Genomic DNA, 23,342 nt, shown 5'->3' with positions numbered 1-23,342 from the left:
ATAAAAATGATTAATTTGACATAATAGCTAATGTATTGTAGTGTTATAAAGCAAAGAATGGTATTAATTGTGCAAAAATAATGAATAATTCATTAGAGATATTAGTGGCGCCATCTTATACAAACGGTGGGAACTATTTTGACTACAAACTTGGACATTTTGCCACCGATGGCGCCACAAAGTGACGGATCGATAATTATTGCTTTATTTAAAAACTATTCATAAAAATAATTAATTTGACACGTTAAATATTATATTATAGTGTTGTTAAAATAAAGAATAGTATTAATTATGCATTTATGAAAAATAAATAATTTATAAAAAGGTGGTAATATAACGACATGTTAAATTTGTGTTAACAAGAACATAATGTGTTAGGTATTTTTATTAGGTACTTCTAATAAGATTGAGTCGTCCTAGCTTTTAACGCATCTGTTTACAGCTATCTTTGCGCCTGAGATTCCCCCACTGAATATATTTGTAACTGCACTGTTGTTGCAGGAGAATGCTGAGAGGTACGCTTGGTTCGCGGCTCTTTGAGCTTCTATTTTCAATGAATTGACCGTGTTCTTGTATGTTCTGATAGATGCGTTGATGGTTCCCAATTTGATGGCAATGCAACTTTGCATTTGCATAGTATTCGAGGAATAGCAGTTAAGGAAAACCATGTTTAATTCATTGAGGTATTGGTTTCCAGTCTGAAATTATAAATTAAAAACAATTAGGATGTTTATTCTTTATTTGGAGTAAAATTTAGTCAAGTCTGTAGAATACTTACATTTTCTGCTGCATCAAGTGGTTGCAACGCTTGTCGAAGTTGTTGCTGTGCATCCTGTTCGCATTTCTGGAGTTCTGACAACGCTGTTTGTTTGATAGCGTTGAGACTATCTCTGCCAGTAATGTAGCACTGTTCGACATCCTTTCCTTCTGCCTTAGCAGCATTCACGGTGGCCTGATAACATTTCGAAATACCATTATAATTCCATCGAAATTCAATTAACCAAACATATCGTTTAAGAAAGTTGTTCCGTGGCTTTATTTAATAAAAGATTTTACCAAACTTTCACTTGGTTGTTCTTTGATCGAATATATATATATCATACAAGGCTATTTCGATTTAAATTAACCACCCCAGTTTTATGAAACCTGATATAATAATTTTATAATTTTAACACAGACCCTTACGGAACATACTTGCTGAAAATTTAGTATGTTATAAAGATCGAAATTTAAACAAAATAACATTCATTGATCGTGCCGTTAACTAAGATATAATTTCTTAAGGGGTTAGTCGCAGTCAGGAAAATGAAAACGGGCACTTTCTTGTGTGTATTTTTTAAGGTATTAAATAATAATTTTTCTGAATGAAATGTAAATATATTACAAAGTATGTCTTAAAGAACTATAAAAGAATTTTTGTTTTAAAAAAAGGTTAATTCATTTCGTCATAACAGGCGATGACGTGGGTGACTACTTGGTTTGCGGTGAGCAAGATTTCTTCAAACTGGTGCACCTGTGAACAAAACTAAAGGTAGATTTAGAAAATAGATTAGACTAACGGGTCCCTAATCGAAGGATTTCTTTTTTCTTGTATACTTCTTTTTTATCCTGTATTGAATCGCTTAATTTTAGTGAAAAAAATTGAAAATCAACTTCAAATGTACGCCATCTTGTTTTAAATTAATTTTTTTCAAAGTCCTTTGTTCAGGGACCCGCTAGACTAATCTATTTTCGAAATCTACCTTTGTTTTTGTTTTCAGGTAAACCAGTGTAGAGAAATCTTGCTCACCGCACACCTATGTTTTTAAATCATCGTCTACGTCATCGTCTACGTTATCGGCTGTTATCAACGATATAAATTAACGTTTCTTAAAACAAAAAATATTTTTTAGTTCTTTAAAACATGCTTTATAATATACTTAATTGTTACTTATGCAAATTATTATTTAATAACTAAAAAAAAATCACAAAGAAATGTCGTTTTTCCTCTTCCTGACTGCGACTAACCCCTTAAGTATTACGAATTTATGTGAAGATATACATATCGACGTATTATGTACGTGACTACTTTAAAAGTTTAGAACAACTTCCTCAATATACTTACTCGAATTTCATTGATCGCTGAATCAATGTTTGTATTTACGGTCGACATGCTGTTACCTCTAATAGTGCTCAGTTGGCTGTTCGTAGAAAACGACAGACTGTTTCTAGTGCGTTTGATGTCTGACACGATCGACTTGACATTGGACTTAGATTTTTCCAGTTGTTGCCTCAACTGTTCCAGTGAGTTGTTGTAGGCCATCACCTAAAAGACAAACGTCGCAATTGCACTTAACAAATTATGCTAATTTTCTAGTTATGCTTTTTTTTTTAAATTATACGTTCATCTATAATTTGGACATAAAGTTTTGAAACCAAAATTTAATTCTTCAATGTTATTCTTAGGTCAACGATCTGTGATGATGAACTGATACCTGAACACTTACCTGCACGACGCAAATGGCCGCGAGGAAGCAAAGTGCGAAGTAGTTCATGTTCGTTGAGGATAGGTGCGATTCGCTCGTATCTCCTTTCTTTCGCCAACTGTTAACGGATGATTCGAACACCTGTGTCTTATATGGAATGGATGATGAGTCAAACTAGATCATCGCGACAAAGAGAAGGGATGCGATAACGCATTGCGTTCGGTGGTTCCCCGCATTTTCGCCAGTGGGGGATCCACCAGGATTCAAAAACTGCTGGAATAATTGTGCCGCGGTCGTAACTACGCGACGTGTGTCACGTTTTATTTTCCTAACGGGTCTCTCCAGTCTCCAGAAAATATTAAAACGGTCGGCCTCATCGAACGCATCCAATTATCACTGAACGAATAACGGAATAAATTCCAGCGATCTTGAAATCGTTGGTGCAATTTCTTCTGTTTTACGAATTAATTAAAATAATCTAAGCAATTAATTCGATTGTTTCGGTAATGTTCAGATCTGCACACGATCCCCACTTCCTGTTCTACTTGGAAAACTGATAAGGATCGGCGAAAATTTCTAATAAAATGTGACAAACAACGATATACTTCGATTATTTTGTACGATTAATGTTATCATATTCCTTTATACAGTTTATCAATGAATCGTGTCGAGGTTTTCGTGAGAACGTTTGACTCATCTTATCGTTTAATTGCAGAGGCTTTGTTAATTATTTATATACAGGGTGACACATATAAAACGTTTAATGAAATAATTGTGGATTTTTAGTTCGTTTCATCGAGGGCTGTGTAATATCTCCGATTTAATATGTTTAATTATTATTTTGAAGTGTTTACTATCTAATCTGTTTCCTGTTGGAAACGTGTATTACGTCCATTGTTGGCATCAACGAATTGATTTCGATCAATTTCGAATCGATTAAAGACTCTTTAGATATACTTTCGTAATAAACATACGTCATTCGAATTCATTTCTCTTGCGACAGGTGGTTCTACACACTAATATCGACAAATTTTACTTGTGGATTTAATATATTTAAATAATTGCCGTACACTGGTACTAATGATCGCCTCTACGATAAGCTACATATTAATGATATTAAACGATACGTATTAATAAATTACTAATCGAGACTGTACAATGTTATTTCGCTGTGTTGGCGTGCAAAACGATTACGTCTGTCTTCGAGACCACGCAAAAAACAGAAAAGAAAGAAAAGTCAAATCAACTTGAGATTTCGAGATCGTGGCAATTGAATTACCGCGTCGAACTTTTCTACGCTTATAATTACGCGATACGCTTAAATTTGTAAAAAAAAAAAAAGAAATACTCGATATTGGCAGTAACAATTCGCGATCGTTTCAAAGAATTGTTGTAAACGTATGAAGCGCTATACGAGAAACAAAAAACAATACATTTAGACGTACATGTATCGCAGGATACATAACAAAAAGAATAATAGAATACCTAATGGTAGGTGGAAGAAATTGTCACGTGTTAGTTGGTAAACTACCGTTCGACTGCGAATAATATACATACGAAAACGGATACATTTTCTTTTTATCATGCAATATGTATTCTACATTCGTTATTAAACGAGTCACACGATTCGTTTCCATTTTTCCACTTTATAGGTTTTTTTACAAACATGGCGAAACCAATCGTGCGACCTGTTAGGTCGTTGATGACTCGTGTAGAAATTTTGATCACATGGCTGTACAAAAATGATTACAAAACGTTTTTCCGCGCTATCGTCTATCTACGAGAATACCGAAAGCTCAAGGTTGCTTTTGAAGAGCTCTAGTTTGCTCTAGAAGACGATAGTTGGATCGTTCATCCTCTATGCTTCGCTACGTTACTATATGGCCGAATTCGCCGTGTTATTCGCTCTCTAATTAAAAAATTAATGTATATTTATATATATATATATATTTATATGTATTCGATAATAACATTAACTATGGCAGTCTGTTGAAACGTTACGTACTTAGCTAAATTCCCTTCGGTTCTCATACAATAGCCTATGAGAGCGAGTTCGTCGTACCTCTGCCAAAAGAAGGATTTGTACTCGAGAATTGTTTTGGTATTTTGGAGTAGGTACGAGAGACTCTCTTCACGTTTCCCTCGTCGTTAGTCAAGGTTTTCGTCTCGAAAATCAAGGCATCGATTTCAAAGGATCTAAACATCTCCTAAAAATATCGGTTGCAGCGTTCATTGAAAATGTGGTGTGTTCACTCGTATCTGCTTTGAGTATTCATTTTTCCTCCCGATCTGTTATTGCTTCATTTTATAAACCAACAGAATTATGTAGGTGGATGAAGGAGACCAAAACCTACATTATGAAACTTTTAACACATCGATTGCCGTGTCACCAATATATTGGCGATAGAACTTTTCATTAGGAATTTAAAGAAAATGATTCTGCAGATGAAGTGAACAAGAAAATATTAGTTTGTCTGGAAAGTCCGTGCCGATTTTTGTTAAGTTGTACACGTCTGTTTATATTGGAATGGTTGAAAACAATTAACGTGGGTCAATCCATTTAAAAGATGGAAAGGTCGTGGAACAAAATGGTATTTATATAATTCAATAAATATATATCAAAATTCTAATGTGCCTTTGAATTTTTCTTAAAAATTGGCACAAACTTTCTGGACAACCCAATAAATCTAGATAAGATCGTAACTCAACGAATCTTAGATTATGTATTCTCCAATTATTTTCAAAGAAAATTTCGCCTCGGAAAAATGTTCACAGTTAACGTGTCAAATAAAATATTTTAAGCAATGTCCAGGTCTCCGATTGAAAGATACGTTTTCGATTGTCAAAAATAGATTCACACCGCTTTCCCAATCAACGTTCTGTACTTAAAATAGTCGATACCGGTCGCTAGCATTGAGTTACCACTCACGTTAATAAGTTAATTCCATTCGCTACATCAGAACCGCCCCCGTGGGCGCGATACGAATTTCTCGGCTCCGAAAACATCGCATAAATCAACCACGCTAAGTCATAGGTCGCCCAATGTAATATTCTACGTGTCACGAAAATACTAAAGTCTCGGTGTTTCAAGTCAAACGACTCCAGCAAGCGTTGCCAGCGAGGAGGAGTGACCTAGTAGACGCCAATAGATAAAAATGCGCAAACTCTAGTTGTAACTATACCTCTTCTCTTTAAACCTGCATCAAAACGTATTGTACAAACATAGTGAATAAGGCATGGATTTACGGCAGTGGCAGAATGTACAGCTGCCTCAATTTGCATCTTCTTAGTCATACAGTAGCTGAAGTACTCGACTGACCAAATGGTACAGGTTCAGACCTGGATCTTCCATTAGAAGATGGTCCAAGAGATGCCAAATATCGAATCCATCGAAAGGTGTGCAATAGGAGGAATTTATTGTTAGAGGAAACGTTAAATCCCACTGTGGCTTGGTTTAATCCTTTTATCAATATTTATCAATGTAATCAATAATTATCTCGATAGATCCTCCACTTTAGAAAAGATTAGATGGGCTTATACCACTTGGTTCTCCACTTTGGGTTCCAGTTTTTCTTTCTTTACCCAGTTTCCAACCAAATTGGCAGTCATGTTTCATTGAGTATGAACAAAACGAATACTGCAGTCCTTACCGGATATTAAGTTATTTACACATCTAATGGAACTCTTAACTGGACAAATGCAAGAATTCGGCGAACGAAAGTATTACAGTGCGCTTTTCCTAGTTCATAATTCGCGTCCCATAACTATTAAATTACGAAAACTTTCGTCTAGTTTCGCTGAAATTTCTTCGCGGCGGGTTTTCCTTTCTTTCGCTAATATCTGGCTATTCCCTTGGAATTGTTCCACGTTGGAAAATAGTTTTTCCACTTTTCTCTTCTTCAAGTTCTCGGTGTGTCGACTTCGAGAACCTATTTCAATAGGCTTGGATGAATTTACTGTAGAATTAGCAACAAGAAATGAAATTCTACAAAGGACACCTTACTATAAATAAACCATTGAACTCTAAATGCAAATCGTTAAGTAAATGGTTGTTAATTAATCTACACTCTATTCGGCGTATCGAAAATAGTTCATCGCGAGTGCTCCTTCGCGTTTTCCGGGCACGTGAGCTCGCATCGAAGCGATGTCTCTTTGCTCGTACGACGTTAACATTTCGTCCAATAACTATTGCTAAAAATCACGCAGACTAGTGACGACTTAAGCGAATGATAAGTAATCTTGAGGTCAAGATGTCGGTTCGTTGGCAGATCGTCGATTTCATCTTGTGTTCGCGGAACCACTCCTCTGCAACGCACTCGAATCCACTAGTGGAATTTTTATCTGCTGAAAGCTGAAAATGTTTTGTTTAGGGGATGATCCAACAGCGAGCAATCAAACTATTTTGCAAGCAGGAAATTTATCCTGGAGTTGAAGAATAATTAAATAATTTTGAGCAATTTTCAGATATCAGAAGTGATTTAAAATACGTTCTCTGGTAAGATCAGAACATCTAGTGCAGAACATCTTCAAAATCATAACTTCAACTTTTAATTTTATCAATAAAAAAAAAAAGGATATAAATTTCCTAATAATTCTTGTAGCAATCCAATGATGGGAAAAAGTGAATCGAAGTATTTGTGCTACGTACCTGTACTCCACAGGCATCTAGAGATTAGTAAGCTCCATACTTCCTGGACTAGGGTGGTAGGACATCCAATTTTAAGCCGATTTTAGGGTGACAAAAGCCACAGTAACCTCCGCATTTTCCAGTGACGCGCTGATTGCTCTAAAGGGCGCAATTAAAATAATTAAAACAAATAATATTATATACTAATTTTTCTTCTACTAATTTCTTTATTTTTTTACGAAATAGAAGTTAGATTTAGGTCATAATAGTTGCCGTACTAACAGCCAAGCTTGGAACCTCACATTTTTATTAATTATGCTAGTACTAATTATATGCCTGACTCACAATATTATTAATTTCCATCGATACTCCAGGTTTTCCCGTCCAAGTAACATCCGACGATAGTTTCAGACGAGTTCCGCTTAAGTTGATGCTGAAGCGACCTTGGGGACAATAGACACGACTATAGCAATCACCAGCCATACCATACTTGACGCGATTCGCACCTTCCGTCCACGAGAATGTGTAATCGTTCTCTGGAACATACACAGAGGAATGTTTTGAGATATGTTAGGTCTGAATTTTACTTACGAATTCGAATTTGTTGCAGCTTACCTGTAATGTAAAGCTTGACAGGATCGAGTCGCACCCTTTTGAACATTGTTTTGCCAGAAATGGTCCCAACGTCGGTAGCACAATCGCAACTATTGTTTCTCTGTCCATTGTAGGGACATGTTCGAGAATCTATTAATCTAGAAATGATGTACTGTTATAAACAAGGAATTTTGAACTCTATATTTTTCTATAATTTTACGGACAACATAGAACAAATGATATAGTATTAGTTCCACGGAGAATGTTTTTTTTTTATATCGATCTGTTAATTCGCAATTTGTTTTCTAAGTAAACATTCGGTAAATTTTATTTACATTATGGGTAACACTTTCGCTGTGAATGACGCATATCTGCGTCCAACTGAAAATTTATTGGTTGTTTTTTATTATTTTTCAGTTTTCATTTTTTGTGTTCGGCAATCATATTATATATATAAAAAAGTTACCACAAACATAAGTTTTTCAAAATAATCATATTAGAACATTTGTAATAAATTTTTCATTAACAAAAATATAATTGCAGCTCCCAGTGAACGGCTACTTATTTTCGTCCGCAGCGAATGTATTAAGAACATGTGGATCATGTCTTTGCCAACTGCATTGTCTTCGAGATGGACGATGAAAAATGAAAATAAAATGAAAAATATGCGGTATTATTAAAAATAGATCTAACTATTTACCTCTTGTCATATATCTCCGCGTAGTTTTCTCGAGGTCCAGCCACTAGAGTCAAATACTCCTTTGGTTCCGAGGTAGCCATTCCATGGCAGTAAATCGACATGCTTCTTCCGCTCACGATCAAAGTGTATTCGGTGTCATTGGTTGTTTTGAAATATTTCTTGGCTTCGAGGCAAGAAACTGGGTAACACTTTCTCTGGTTGCATTTCTGCTTCCGGGGCGGCTTGTGTTTCAGAGGGCAGTTGACGCGCATCACCTTCTTCCCAGTTCTGTCATGGCAGAATAATCTTCGCGTTTGACGGCCCTTCTGGCCGCACGTGTGACTGCACTGAAATTTAGATTGATTTCAGTTACCTAATACTCCAAGTATTTTGTTCGGCAAAAATTTCGTTCGGATTTTAACGTACAAATAAACATTTTTCTTAGATAAGGAAATATATATCTACTATATAAAATATTGTCCATTTTGTTCTATGATCTTCCAACATCTTATGAACAAACTCATGTTTCCAAATTGCTATCGCCACTTAATAGATACTAATTTAGATAAGAATTCTTGATACTCGTGTATATAAACTTATTTTAATAGTTTCTTAATATTTGGAAACTGTTTAAAGCCTGATTTATCCTATTCTATCGAATATTTTCTAATTATGGCTGGTCTTAGTCGTTGAATTAAACTTACCTTCTTCCATGGACCAGCAGTCCAGTAATACTTGTCGTCACAGTCCCGCAATTTACAAGTTTGTTCGGTGGATGGTTTCTGATCCATCGGGCAATTGTCACTGGGTGCTGGATCGATCACTCCATAACGATTGGTGCGATAACAGGTCACCGTCCGTCGTTGGATTCCTTGGCCACACTTCGCTGAACACTTGAAACAAAGTTGCTTGCTCTTCATTGCGATTCTTACCAAGTAAACCAATGATGAAAACTGGTATGGTTTTTTTTCTATTTTGTCTATTCCTCTTTCTAATGTAGAATGTAACATCACATTATAGACAAGACAAGATTTTTTTTTAGTGAAACAATTCGAGCAAAATTTAACAGTAATTTATAAACATGAAATATACGTGAGAATTTCAGTACGTGATAGATGATATAGTAAACATTTTCATTCCTTAACACTTATATATTGTGTTCATTCATTGATAAACATTTTTTGGCGTGCAGCAAGCATAACAACAAATCCATTCCCATGCACAGTTCACGAATAAATAAAATGCACGGTTCACGATCACGCAAGTGATTTGATCGAATTCACGCGAAGTTAATAATGTTAATTGAATGAATTATTGGTGTGCATTCTTCCGCCATGGATGATCTGATGAAATACAAACTTCTTTGTGTATATTTGCAGTCCAATCTCTTGCAGGGTTTCTATGTGTCTAACAAACGCTTGGATACATCAAAAATGAAAAATTCTTATAACGAAAAGGAACAATACAGAACGCTAATATTATTAAACACGTGTTAAGGTGAACTAGAATTTGGGTTATTTAACTACGAATCGATCACTCTACTTTGGTGGAAACATACCAAGACCATTTGATGATCAAAGATAGTACGATAGTATAAATACGAAGGATATTATTGTAGACCACCTCTGACATTATATTTGTGTGAATTATAAGCTCCATTTATGTTAAAGAATTAAATTAAAAGAGCCTGTAGTCAACAGATTTAACTAACTTTGATCATTTCGTGTACTATCCCTCAAACCACAATGGAGTACGAATTTCTAATGAATCTTTGTTTGGACTTGATCACACACCAGTATCCTTTTATTTAGAAAGGTACAATCTATCCTTTAGCAAATTTACTGTATATTCACTTTCGCGGGATGGTAGCGAGGGTGAAACAAGCGCTGTTACTTTAACAGCTCACATTCACAAAGTTACAGAATCACATCTATACACGGTCTGTCTAAAAAGAAACCAAACTTTTACTATTAAAAGAAAAAAGTACAAATAAAGTTTTCACACACATGTTTATTTACTCAAAATAATCTCCCTCTGCGTCAATATAGCGTGTAGACCGCGTAATTAAAATTTCGAAGGACCTTTGCAGCTCCTGTTTTGGTAGCCCGTTTAGTATGGCGATTACAGCGGCCTGAATCTCCGAAATGTTGCTATAATGTGTCCCTTTCATTGGAATTTTCAATTTTGAGAAAAGAAAATAATCGCAGAGAGACAGATCCGACGAGTAGCGTGAATGTTCCAAGGTAACAATGCCAATTCCAATGAAAGGGACACATTATAGCAATATTTCGGAGATTCAGGCCGTTGTAACCGCCGTACTAAACGGGCTACCAAAACAAGAGCTGCAAAGGTCCTTCGAAATGTTAATTACGCGGACTACACGCTGTATTGACGCAGAGAGAGATTATTTTGAGTAAATAAACGTGTGTGTAAAAACTTTACTTGTACTTTTTTCTTTTAATAGCAAAAGTTCGGTTTCTTTTTAGACAGACCGTGTATGTTTTTTATGTCGACAGAGCCCCGCAATCACGCAAAAATGAACATTGTAAGAGGACAGATTGAGTTTTCCCCTTGTTAGTGACAATCTAGAACATATCTGGGCACTGCAAATGCCTCAGCGCACGGCTAGCACGCAAACTAGTGCCGCCACTAGTTTACGTGCTCGTAGTTCGCTGAAACGCGTAGTACCCCTAGCCCTGGTCGAATTGAAAAACAAAATAAACGTGGGTCCATCCGTAAGCTCCGTGATAGGTTCGAACCAAGACATGGAAATTGCGAAATGGACAAGTTGGCAGGCGATGATAGAAAAAACGTGATCGATGGATCGTAATGGCGAGGTATGAAGGTACCTCAGACCAAGCGTCTTCCTGCCAAATATAGTCACAGGCAACGCGTCGGCAGGACCTCTGCGATCTTGGCTTGGCCAGACCAAGCCTCGAGCACTGCTCGTCCTTAACCGTCACTTCCGGTCCGTGGTTTCCTCTCCTCATCGTGCACTCCACCCTTCGCCTCTGTAGTCCGCTACCGCACGATTTCGAGCACTGCAAAACATTTTCATTCGACCAAACTGCGACTGAAGGCGCCTTCCCTCGACTCCCACAACGATACCTCAGCGAATACATATTTATTCACGGCTCCTATCCAGGTTACTAGCAAGCTACCACTTTTTCTTTATTCTCTAACGAGACCAATGCTTTCTGTATTTATAATTGACCTTTTCAGTTGGATACTTGCTGGCCTAAGTTGCCGTTTACGCCAGAGTTGAACATTATTCGAATAAATCTCTATCTAGAATTATCTAGATAAGATTATGTAAATAATTATATCTACATAAATAGTTAATTGACACTATTTTTGATAATCCTTATTCGTTGCTACGAATTGTCTTTGGAGACGAGAAAATAAATTTGATATAATGTAAATTGAAATAATGCATACTATTTAAGTTGTTCAAATAAATGTATCTAGATAGAACGTTATTCGTTGTTCGGATAAAAATTAGCACAACTCTGGCTCGCGCTATCTTCTTACCTTTTACTTTCAATCTTTCCATTTGTGCTGCTGCATGTCGAATTAGTATTGATATTACGAGAAAGCCTGATTTAACATTTAACATTTTCACGAAGTAAACTGATCGCATGCCGTTCAATCCACAGAGGAAAACAGCTTTCAACAAAGATGGGATTATAGATTCACAACATCGATAGAAGACTCATTGTCAGTGACACGAAGTTAGGAGGAATGTTCAATTACGTTACCTTTGTGGACCCTCGCGTAACATAGTACAGTATTCTACTTTTACAAAATGGTGGTGCTATTGCAAAGGGTTTCTATTGTCACTTTACACGAAGTAAAGAAATTATACCCTGATTTGGCAAAGATTTTTAGGTGCCAATGACAGTAATAATATTGTAAATATAAGATAATCGGTTATAGAGTGAAATTATATCGTTTACATATAAGGAAAGCGATATTAGGATATAATACTTACGGAGGTCCAGTTAGACACTTTCCATTTTCGGAAAATGTTCGTTTCTAACCGGTTCTTCCTGTTGATAGGAGTCATACAGGGGCTCTTTCGACAGATCTTCACCACTTCCGGTTTCTCGCTGTCGTGGCAGCTATCGTCCGGTAGAATTTCACCGTAGGGACTCTGACAACGCACTTGGCGGTGTTGGAATCCCGCGTCGCATTCGACGTTACACTAAATTCAGAAATCAACGAATTGACTCAATCGTAAAATGTAATCCAATTCAATGATTTTTGTAGGGTGTCACAGTATCTAGAATGGTATACTACCCACGGACCACGATTGTAATTGTTTCAGGCATATAAAAGGAGGAAAAAATAACAAATGTATCATTTATTTTTATAAGTTATTCCTCCACTGACCTGACTCCAATCACCAGTGTTCCACATTGGACATCGATGGGGGTTGCAAGGAATAGCAGACAATGGTTTCTTCTTCCTGTCGCAGTAGTCGTCGGGAGCGATGGTTTCCGTTTCGGTGGAAACGCATTTCACCACCGTGGACATGTAGCCATCGATACAAGGCTTGGAACACTGGAAAAAAGATCGCAGACAGTTATTATATATAATTATTCATAGTTCTTCGGAATCAAATCGTAATGAGAAAAGTACCAACCTCCTTGTAGGATCCAACATGCCACTGGTACCCAGAACGGAATATAATATCGCCAACCTCGTTGCCCTGCTGGGAAGGATCCTCCTGTGGTGGATCAGAGGAATATTTAATCGGTGGTGCATTGACCTATAACAACATTCTGTTAGTAGTCTTGCGATTTAAGTACAGCGAGACGCATGAAAAGAGGTAATCACCACTATCGGGCAAGGATGAAGCTGACAGGAGGCGATGTCCTCTGGTTTGTCAGAATTGGAGCATTTGTTGCTAGTAGTTCCATCAGAAGTCTTGCAAAGGACTTTCCTTTGTTTTATACCTTCGCCACAGGTGACTGAACACTGGACACAGGACAAATTTAAATTTTATTATGTGGTTCAATTATATCAACATAATATATTGTATATTGGTACGTGTTATATCAATTTTTTTATTAGTTATACAGTGGTTTGAATTGATTTGTAATTTCAGTATTTTAATTCAGGATCGAACTGATTTGTAATTTCAGTATAGAATTCAAGTGCAAGGTCTTAACTAATCCCAAGGCACTATATTTACCGTGCTCCAGTCGCCAACTTGCCATTGATCGCAAGGCCCAGCATTGCAAGCCTCCACGACCTCAGGAGGCGAGTCACCGCAATGACTATGCGACACTATTCGATTGTCCACGTGGCACAAGTATTGCCTTCGTCGTTTGCCCACACCACACGTCACGGAGCACTACGGTTAAAAAATTACCCTCAAATTCGAAGAAAAGACTCATAAAGAATACATTGATACCACACGTTGAACAATTGCAATCCAATTACTTGGAATTTTCATAAAAAATTGCTTGGAAATGCAGCTACTTGACATACTCATAAAAAATTGCTTGGAAATGCAGCTACTTGGAATATTCATAAAAAATTGCTTCGATGCTTCGAAAATGGCTGAAAATGTCCGAAACAATTTCCAAAACCACTCACAGGGGTCCACTTTTCGAAGTCCCACTTGGGACACGCGTCCTGTCCGCATATCCTCTTCAGATACTTCTCCTGTCTGGCGCAGTTGTCCTCGCTCACTGGTCTCCCATTCGAGTGCTCGCAAACGGCTGTTCTGTATTGAACTCCACCCCCGCAGGTGACACTGCAGCTACCCCATTCACCGTAGTTCCAATGAACGTTCTCGCAGGGACCACTGCAAGCTTCCTTTTCGTTCGGTCGTTGAAGATGCGCGCAGGCCTGCGCGTGTACGGGACGAGGCGGATAGTTCGAGTTGTAGAGGATTTGGAAGCACTTGGAGGTCACAGCGCGAGTACCCGAGCCACAATGACTGGAGCACTCGGACTTGGACGTGATTTGCCACCTGGAACAATTGGGAATGAAGGAAGGGGATCCTCAAAACTGACAGATGTTTTTGAAGCTGGAATGTATGTTCAGCAAGGGAGCACTGTTTCAATCATAACTATTTCGACTCAACTCTTTTGTCGCAGTTTTCTATTTGAATCGGATTCGTCTCTCTTTTAGAAATTAATTGTATCGAAACTCTATCGACTCGACTCTTTCGTCTCAGTTTTCTATTTGAATCGGATTCGTTTCTCTTTTAAAAATTAATTGTATTAATGCGTCGATCGCTACGTCACTAAACCTTTAGAGAATCGGAAGACACTTACTTGAGGTAACAGTGACGGTTACAGAGCTGGCTCTCCTCGCGTGGTTTGTCTTCCTCGCGGCAGTAGTCGTCGGAGACGACATCCTTGTGCTCGGTGCTCCTGCATTTAGCTTTGCGATACTTCACGCCCTGGCAAGTGTAACTGCATTCTGACCAGTTGCTTAGAACCCAGGTGTAACTGTCTAGGATCTTTTTAGGCACCGTGTACTCGTAGGTGATTTGAGGTGGATACTCGTCTGGCACCGATAACACCTGAAAGGCCACGTTGCTATTATAAAAACTTACGAGAAATGAAGGAACAGTTTAAATGCTCTAAAACGTGTCGATTCAATTAAAAATAGACTGGGGATGTTTATGGAAATTTACATTTCTACAGATGTAGATAAAGGAATGATAAGTAGAATATTAATATTTTGTGTAACAGTCAGTCACATAAATATTCGTACCATCTAGGTTTATTAAATATTAAATCTATCATTCAATTCATTATTTATATTAGATATTTTATGAATCTTTTTAATTAAATCCTAACGTTATATTTTCATAAATTTTTCTAATCAGAAATACACAGAAAGTATGCAGAAATATTCAAGTGTTCTGAAATTACCTCTAAGATTAGGTCAGTGCCAATAGGTCTGGAACTATTTAAACGCTCCACAACCGATTCAGGTCCGCTGTACTCGATAGTGACACCAGACTGCACGATGGCGATCACTTTCTGGTGCATCACCATGAAGTTCCCGTTCAGTATATACTTGCCGCCTTCTCCGAGTCTTAGAGCTACACAAAACCATTTAATTTCGAGTCACTTTCGATTCTCAACAAATAATTTTATTACTTTAATTTACCAGGTCTCTTTCGAACCCTTAACTGTCTTAAACTTCAGGTGATAAATATATTTTTATTTAAGTGTACCTTAGATCGAATTTGGCTAAGTAGAATCTCAAATGCAGGTAAGTTTAATTTCACTCAAAGATGCATCTCGCTTATCCAGGTGCAAGAACTGTTTGTCCCACTTACAGAGGCTCTGAAGTTAATCGTCTTACTCGCAGAGAATTTAATGTTACCCTCTCTGTACATTATTTCATCGCATTTCTCAACTTGATGTTTTATGGAGTTAATCGATTTGTGCAGTGAACGGATGAAATATCAGCCATACCTAGATAGTTGTTGTCGTCTTTGGAATTCATCCAACCGTACTGCCTGATGTCGATGTTGCTGCTTCCCGCTGGAATCTTGGTCACTCTCGTGTACCCGTACTGGGTGGAGTTGTAGGTGCCCGTGATCCTTTGGCAAGTGGAATTGTCACCCCTGCAGACGCCGCAAGTGTCGAGCTTCGCCATCGAGTTCAAAACGTGGTCGCATCCCGCTGGTTTACAGTGGCCGTTCACGCACACGTCGAAGGTGTCCAGGCCACACGGCGTTCCATCGATCACCTTGCCATGCTGCATGTAATACTGATTGCTCTCCACTTGGCAGTACAATATACAACGGTCCTGTGGCAATACTGAAACAGGAAGACCAGACGGCGTAGAGGAAACTCTATTAACGTAGTCTCATATTTACGAGACGCTGGTTACCGATGGAATAACTTACTCCGCGTATACTTGGCGTGCCATTTCACGTCCTTGGTCACGTTTGGTATGTTTCGGTTGTTGTTGTCGAATTGCGAGCACTGCTGCTCCCTGCGAAAAGGGACAAAACGGATTTGTTCGTTGCTTTAAATGCGGGACTTCGAACTTCTTCCTGGAGCCATGCAATTAACACTATTAACACTAACACTATTAACACTAGATTCTTTTTTACTGAAGTAAAACTTTAACACGTTCACTGCCAAACTAGTCGTGAAAATTGACATGAGCCTAATACTTTTGTTTCCGTGTAAGTGGAACTTGTTTTTGCAATTTCGTTAGAGGGTAGAGGGTTAAATATAAACATATTGTAGTTATAATGTGTTCACCAAGGGAAGTTGAAGAGGAGACTTAAGGACTCCTGCACAGCTCACTAGGTATGCGTTGACGTTGGTAGTTTCAGTAATAAGAAACAAGTAAAGAAGTGAAAATGAACTCTTATTGGGGGTTGTCTTCACCAGGCCCCTATCATAGGGTAGAGGTTTAAATTTAAACATATTGGGTTGTTCAGAAAGTTCATGTCAATTTCTAAGAAAAATTCAAAGGCACATTTGAATTTTGATATATATTTATTGAATTACCTAGGTACCATTTTGTTCTTTCCACCGTTTAAGTGATGTATACATGTCATTTGTTTTCAACCATTCCGATATATTCAAACCTGTACCACCTACCAAAAATCGATATGAATTTTCCAGAGAACCCAATATTATAACTAGACTGCAGATGTTTATGCAAAATAAAATTTTCGCGAACGTGCCTACAAAAATTTAACCTAAATAGAAATTTATTTTATTCAGCAAATGTTATAACATGAACTTTACTTTCAATCTTTTTTATATTCTTGCATATTGTTTGCATTCTGTAGTTTCTTGCACATTCAAATTTCCTATAAATGCATACATATCCGCAGTCTAATTATAACCATAATGTGTTCGCTAATGGAGGCTGAAGATATTGCTGAAGAAGTCTTGAACTGAAGGAGTACAACTCACCTGAAATCCGGACTTCCTGGAGGACACTCCTTGGTCCCACAGCTGCGATATTTCACACGATCCCCGACACAGTAATTTCCACCATTTTGAGGGAGTGGACTGTTGCACTCGCGATACTTCTTCTTTATGCCCCCGCCACAGGTCCTCGAGCACTCGCCATAGCGTCCCCATTCACCCCATTGGCCGTGCACCGGCTCCAGATTTGTTCGAGAGACGCACTTGCCCCGATGGCACCATTTGTCGTAGCCACAGGCGGTTCCATCAGCCCAGGGCATGTACTGGGTATGACATTCATCATGATGATCCCACTTCGGTGCGGTGCACCACAATCTCCTGCACACTGCCTGGCCGATAACCAACCAACCGCTCAGTTTATCTCAATTCTTAAGCAGTACATTCGTTATGCGACTATTTGTTTCGATCGTTAGCCCTGCAGGTTCCGAAATTGATCTTCTGGAGTGACTGCAGCGTCAGGGATGAGTTGAACCTCGATAAATGCATGGACCTCGTTCCTCGCGTTGGGGTGAGTGGTGGAGAGGGCTGATACAGGGATGATTGAGTAGAGTTGGATAAGAAAAATTATAAGGTACTAGAATTTTGTTATTTCTTTTTTCAGGTCAAAGCAGTAGTGGATTGAAATTTCCTATTCTAATCCAATATTTCTTACTTGATCACCCCCTTTCGTATACTTTGGTGCAATTATCGAGGTTCTACTCCAACATACAGTCCTTAAATGATCGTACCCTTTATGTCTGTCGAAGAAATTTGTCTTCATAAATTCAATTTAAATATGTACTTCCATGAAACATCAAACTTATCATTTAATTTTGACATATCTCTTCAATAGATATACAGTGTATGTATACTCATGAGTTTGACTGCACATGAGATTAAATGTCGAAATTCCTATCAGCGGCCATTAGAATTTATAGCTCCTTTGTTTCTTTCGTCTCAAAACTAAAATTCCAAAAGTAATCGCGATGCCTGCGTTTCTCAACAAAAGAATCCCTAAGATAGCATTTCACGAACCCTTCTAGAGCCGTCAAAAATGCGCTACCTCGGGCTAACTCGTCTGAATGAGTAATTCGTACAAAAACGCGCGACTTACCATCACTGACCATGTGGGAGCAGATCCTGGAGCCTCGACCGAAGACGAGCTCGCACTGCTTGTTCGCGGAGTAATCCTCGCCTGACAGTCTGCTCGCGTCCTCCATTTCCATGATCGTCGCGGGCTTGTCGAGCAGGCAGTTGCCGTTCCCAGCTCTGAAACAAATTTCGACATGCTCGAAGATCATCGTTCCGGTTAGTGGACCACCGCGCGGTCATTTGGGTGGAACGAAAATTTTTGTTGGAAACGAATGGCCCTCGCGGCGCGCGGGTCATTTAGAATCCAGCGGAACCGGATTCCTAAGTGACGAGTCGTCGGGTTCTTCTGCCGCTGCAGAAAAACTTGCACCACCGCGTCCACCAATCGAACCGAATTCGATGGGTGAACTGAAGGTAGAGGGTAGAGGGTTAAATATAAACATATTGTAGTTATAATGTGACGCTTAGTTACAGGGTATCATCAAAATCTGAATCTTGACTGTGCTGATCCATGTTGGGGACACTTGTCGCTCTCTAAGGGAAAGGGGATAAGTAATCGGTGGATGGTCAGTGAGATTTGCAGGAGGTTTGACCATATTTGGTCATTCTTTTCAGTGGCAAAAGTTAAAGGAGATTAAATAAGAAATTATTATTGTATTTCTCAGCTAATCCATGCTAATGACCCTTATTGGTTTTTAAAGAAAGGGGAAAATTGCTAATTGAAGGACAGTCAGAGAGGTTTGTAGGTGGTTTGACGATGTTTGACCACTTTTCTCAGTTGCGAAGTTGAAGGAAATCAAATATGAAACGATAGTACTCTTCAACTAATCCATGCTAGGACCTTTATTATGTTTTAAGGAAGTGGAGACTAAATTGGTAGACAACCAGTAAAGTTTACAAGAGGTTTAACCATCCTTGACCGCTCTTATAACGTTGCAAAAGTTAAACGAGGTCAGATATGAATATATCACACTTCTCAGATTCTTGGACATTCGTTTGACTGAGTAAACACGTTGCAGAACCTTGAAAGAATTTCCTCCAGCATCTTAGTGATCCAGGACTCCACGAAAATGAGACTTAGGACTTGCAACTTAATTGTAAAAGAGACTCGCTGCTCTAACGAGAGCCAAATTGATTTAAGTAAACTTGCTACGCGTCAACAGAGGTTCAGCTCACGTCTGTTAACGTTTAGAACAATCCAACGACGCCATAAACAATAGACACGTGGAACGGTATCTGGCTGGATGAAGAAAAAGTAAATCCTAACGAGACAGACGAAGTCTAATGCCGGTCAGAGCAATGGTCAGGGGTCAATTCATCGGCGTGACACTTTTCAGAACGATGTCGTTTATTGTCTCGTCAAGGTAATAACTGACTCACTCGAGGAACTCAGTGACGTAATGCCTGGAACACGCAGACCATTCCCACGGGAAGGTGTTGTCGTCCAGCATCCTGGACATGATGTTGTGCACGCCTGAACGGTTCCTGAACCCTCTGCACTTCGTATCGTCGTCGTCGTGTGGCATATTCAGTCTGGAATTCGAAAAATTTGATACTGATTTATTTTTTTATAATTTTTAATTAGGAAGCATATTTTTATTTACACTCTAATTCCTGGCTTGGCCAATTTATGCTGAAATTAATATTGGAGGACTTGTGGAAATTTGTAATTAAAATGATGTTGACGGTTTCCATTTTACATTTTTAACTAGCGAGGATATTTTGAAACCCTCTAATTCTTATCTTGAATAATTTATGTTGAAATTAATATTGCAGAAATGTGGGCATTTTTAATTCAAATGATGCTGGCGGTTTCATTTTTACATTTTTAACTAGCAAGGATATTTTGAAACTCTTAGCTTGAATAATATATGTTGAAATTAATATTGCAAAATTGTGGGATTTTTTAATTCAGAGCATTAATTCAAGAACAGAAGTCCAACTACATATTGCAGTCTGAAATCAGTTCTATCTACGCTTATAAATGATCCAAGCGTGGAGAAAAGATGACACGAGTGTAAGTAATATAAAAATATGAGAACATTCGTTCAAGGTGGTCTTATGGACGAAAAAGAAGCGTCCCTAGTATGTTCCCCATGGCCCACTATATTTATAGAGTGGTCCAGCTGGTGTCAGTCGCTTGGACCACCTTGCGTACTAATTCTCAACCGAAATAGGCACTTATTTACGACAGTTTGATTACTCCAGTCCTACTCACACGTGACCAATCTCGTGAGCAATCGTGAATGCAGCAGCCAGCCCATTGTCCTGAACGATGGCGCAGGAGGACCCTGGAGAACACATACGTCCCAGCTCGGCCAGACCCAAAGTGTCGCAGCGCATTTCGTCGGGATTGTGGCACAGATTTTCCCTGAAAATATTTCGTTGCTTTGCAAACCACCAAATAAAATCATCTGCGTTATTTCAAAAGCACGAGGAGCACATATAAACTTATAACTTGTTACTACAATTTAAAACGGAGGTCTGGATTAGATCTAGATTAGGTCTTAGGTGTTATCAGGCAGTTCCAAGACTCTCTGCAATTTTATACGAATACATACTCTTCTTCAGATGGGAATTCATGCTTAGACAATTTAGTATAGATGCTGGGTTAGCTCTGGCTTAGATTCGAAGTGCCATCATGCAGTTTCAAGGATGTCTTCAATTTTATATAAATACCTCCACTTTCACATTTGATCATTCGTGCTGAAACTACTCCCTAGCGGATTCCCCATCAAGTCGCCAGGCTTTACGTACCTCGTTAAAAGGAGAGCAGCGTCGTGATGCTCTGGGGACGGTTCATCAGGGTTGTTGTGCTTCTGCCATTTGCAGAACCCCTTCAGCATGTCTGACGCCGCGATTCCTTCCCTTCCGTTGTGCCTAGGCGCGAATATTTCGTTGGTCCTCACGATTTTCATCACGGAGATGCTCACAGGGTTACCAATGGACTGGTCCTTGTAGAGCCGCGACACCTGGAAGAATCGCACGCGTTATGTTCCTCTCGAGGACTCTTCTATACGCTGAAAAGTGGGAGAAGGAAAGAAATGAAGAAACCAAATGGAAATTAATGTATGGAGGATAACGAGACGTAAACGTTTCTTGCAAACGCGAGGCACACCTATACGCGCTTATTAACCTAGCATCGAAAGCGAGTTGTAGCGTCTGGGTTACATAATTGGAGCGTTAAGACGCTGTATTCAAAACCTTCAATGTCGTTGTTCTTATCTCGTCGTGTAAAAAGAAGTAATTGACGAAATCAACGATTTTGTGTCATAAGTCAGCACGTATCGCATGTAGATATCCTCGTGATTCGTATACTTCATTTACTATGTATAACAAATTATTATTCATGGTACAAAGAGGCAGAAAACCTGGCGATATGACATGCGATTGCAACAAGTCAACATAAAAAAAAGCGATTTTCTTCTAACATAACCGCCAGCGAAGTTTCTAATTTATACATTCGCTGTGAAACGAGATAAAGAACAGCTTGCACCTATTGAGTGCGAAACCGCGCTGCAGCTTCTTTTAACTTTCTACACGCGATAACGGCCCGTAAATAACCGATCGGGAGCGCAAACACTGTCAATTACCTAACAACGCGCTGGTTGGATAATGGTAACCCTAAAGGGGAGGCGAAGAGTTGATGACTGGAAGGCGTGTAGCTATTTGCAATAACACAAGTGCAGTTCTGAATTATGGTGGAAGTTGTCAGAATGTATGATAATTGTAGAATATCCTCTGCTGAGATATTCTGCTATATAAGCATTGAAAAGTACAGGATGGAATATCATAAGCTTTGCAATAACTCAGTTATTGTCGTTTACAGTAATGCAATTAGAGTTTTAAATTATAGAGGAAGTTGTCAGAACGTGTGACAGATGTAGAATATCCTTTGTTTGTTGAAACATTCTACTATAAGTATCGAAACTAGTGCATGATGGAACGAATGTCATAGCCTGACATGTAATAATGACACCACAGGTGGTCCCAGTATGAATACAAAACGTGAGACAGGGCTCACGTTTAAGGACTGTTGAAGGTGTCGTAAGGCAGAATTAATAGACGTAGAACAGAATTGTTTAGGATGTACTTCGGTAATATTAATAGACACTTTCACTGTCTTTTCTTAGCCCTCAGGGGCTGTAGCATGCGATTGTGCAGCTACAGTACGAGTTTAGCGACCTCGAGGTATCCGAGCTTGAGGCACCAAAGACAAGATTAACGTACATGTAATATATTGAGTTGTGGTACGATAACTAAGGGTTGGTTTCTGACTATAGAAGCTCAAAATTAAAGAGTTTACAAGGCAAAGTAATGCTAGGAATAATGGAAATAATTACTACATTGTAAAGTATGAATTTATTGCAATAACTAAAGCGACAGTTATGCACTTAAATAAACCAAGTTTAAGCTCAAATGCCTTTTTTATCCAAAAATAAACAAATTGGTCCAAGGAAGAGTTAAATTCTGCAACTCAACTCTCTTTTGATGTGGTTTTTTTTCTCCGCAGCCTTTATAATGAAAAAGTGACGAAGTAGCGGGCGCATCCGCCATGGTTTATACGCCAGCCCAATGGATTCGTTCCGCAGCGATCGTTCGAGGGCTTTTTGGGATGCGAGACACGCCACTAATTAAGAGTCCACTGTGTCTCGCATTGTTTATGCACGGCTATCTTCTTATTCGTCCGTCCCCAGCCATCACCCCGTGTGCTTTTCTTCTTCAGCCTCTCCTTTCTCGCGGCGCATCCTCGACGCTTCATTAAGATGCAATCGAGTCCGTTTGTAAAAATCATTGTCCGCGCTTATTAACCGCTTTGCGTCTGACGAATATGCGTTCGTTAATGCCGCGAAACGGAGATTGAACGCAACTGACAACTTGTGGGGTCCATAGACGTACACTGTCCGCCGTAAACCTCGACCCAGCTCACAGGGAGCGATAGAGACTTTATGGGACTGGTCAAGGAACTCTATGGC

The 23,342-nt window shown here is 38.8% G+C and overlaps 2 protein-coding genes across 6 annotated transcripts in view; both read right to left on the bottom strand.

The window, feature by feature from the left end:
- Nucleotides 1–296: 296 nt before the first annotated feature.
- On the bottom strand, nt 297–2,643 carry LOC128886103 (keratin, type I microfibrillar 48 kDa, component 8C-1-like). Of its 2 annotated transcripts, none has more exons than XM_054140676.1 (4): nt 2,487–2,643; nt 2,105–2,305; nt 779–952; nt 297–698 (listed from the first exon to the last, which is right to left on the bottom strand). In XM_054140676.1, exons 1-4 carry the CDS (start codon nt 2,532–2,534, stop codon nt 417–419), a joined length of 705 nt encoding a protein of 234 aa, XP_053996651.1. In that variant the 5' UTR covers nt 2,535–2,643; the 3' UTR covers nt 297–416. The 2 variants fall into 2 exon arrangements, with proteins under 2 accessions (XP_053996651.1, XP_053996650.1); XM_054140675.1 differs by having other exon boundaries at nt 2,475–2,610.
- Nucleotides 2,644–3,446: 803 nt separating this feature from the next.
- The window catches only part of LOC128886091 (A disintegrin and metalloproteinase with thrombospondin motifs 9-like), a 127,887-nt gene continuing 107,991 nt past the window's right edge, over nt 3,447–23,342 (bottom strand). For 2 of the 4 annotated variants that reach the window (XM_054140655.1, XM_054140654.1), the window contains exons 10-31: nt 21,124–21,338; nt 20,585–20,737; nt 19,747–19,899; nt 18,389–18,543; nt 17,281–17,620; nt 16,251–16,339; nt 15,814–16,161; nt 15,262–15,434; nt 14,656–14,906; nt 13,970–14,348; nt 13,563–13,724; nt 13,205–13,345; nt 13,011–13,136; nt 12,758–12,928; nt 12,357–12,569; nt 11,215–11,406; nt 9,070–9,258; nt 8,387–8,712; nt 7,708–7,844; nt 7,438–7,628; nt 7,114–7,251; nt 3,448–6,816 (exon numbers count right to left, since the gene is read on the bottom strand). In XM_054140655.1, coding sequence (XP_053996630.1) covers nt 7,162–7,251; nt 7,438–7,628; nt 7,708–7,844; nt 8,387–8,712; nt 9,070–9,258; nt 11,215–11,406; nt 12,357–12,569; nt 12,758–12,928; nt 13,011–13,136; nt 13,205–13,345; nt 13,563–13,724; nt 13,970–14,348; nt 14,656–14,906; nt 15,262–15,434; nt 15,814–16,161; nt 16,251–16,339; nt 17,281–17,620; nt 18,389–18,543; nt 19,747–19,899; nt 20,585–20,737; nt 21,124–21,338 — 4,194 coding nt within the window. In that variant the 3' untranslated portion in view covers nt 3,448–6,816; nt 7,114–7,161. Of the gene's footprint in view, nt 6,817–7,113; nt 7,252–7,437; nt 7,629–7,707; nt 7,845–8,386; nt 8,713–9,069; nt 9,259–11,214; nt 11,407–12,356; nt 12,570–12,757; nt 12,929–13,010; nt 13,137–13,204; nt 13,346–13,562; nt 13,725–13,969; nt 14,349–14,655; nt 14,907–15,261; nt 15,435–15,813; nt 16,162–16,250; nt 16,340–17,280; nt 17,621–18,388; nt 18,544–19,746; nt 19,900–20,584; nt 20,738–21,123; nt 21,339–23,342 lie in introns of all 4 variants that reach the window. The other 2 variants (XM_054140656.1, XM_054140657.1) reach the window with 2 other exon arrangements.

This window comes from Hylaeus anthracinus, unplaced genomic scaffold (genome assembly GCF_026225885.1).
Source record: "Hylaeus anthracinus isolate JK02 unplaced genomic scaffold, UHH_iyHylAnth1.0_haploid 11982, whole genome shotgun sequence".
Classification (NCBI taxonomy): domain Eukaryota; kingdom Metazoa; phylum Arthropoda; class Insecta; order Hymenoptera; family Colletidae; genus Hylaeus; species Hylaeus anthracinus.
The sequence above is the reverse complement of the archived record's forward strand: the minus strand, read 5'-3'. Positions and strand labels throughout refer to the sequence as shown.

Excerpts from the sequence above, each read along its gene's own strand:
- LOC128886103 (XM_054140675.1), bottom strand. The coding sequence starts at position 2,534 with ATGAACTACTTCGCACTTTGCTTCCTCGCGGCCATTTGCGTCGTGCAG. Across the intron at positions 2,306-2,474 it reads TCGTGCAGGTAAGTGTTCAG|GTGATGGCCTACAACAACTC; the intron begins GTATCAGTTCAT and ends TTTGTCTTTTAG. Across the intron at positions 699-778 it reads CACTTGATGCAGCAGAAAAT|ACTGGAAACCAATACCTCAA; the intron begins GTAAGTATTCTA and ends TTATAATTTCAG.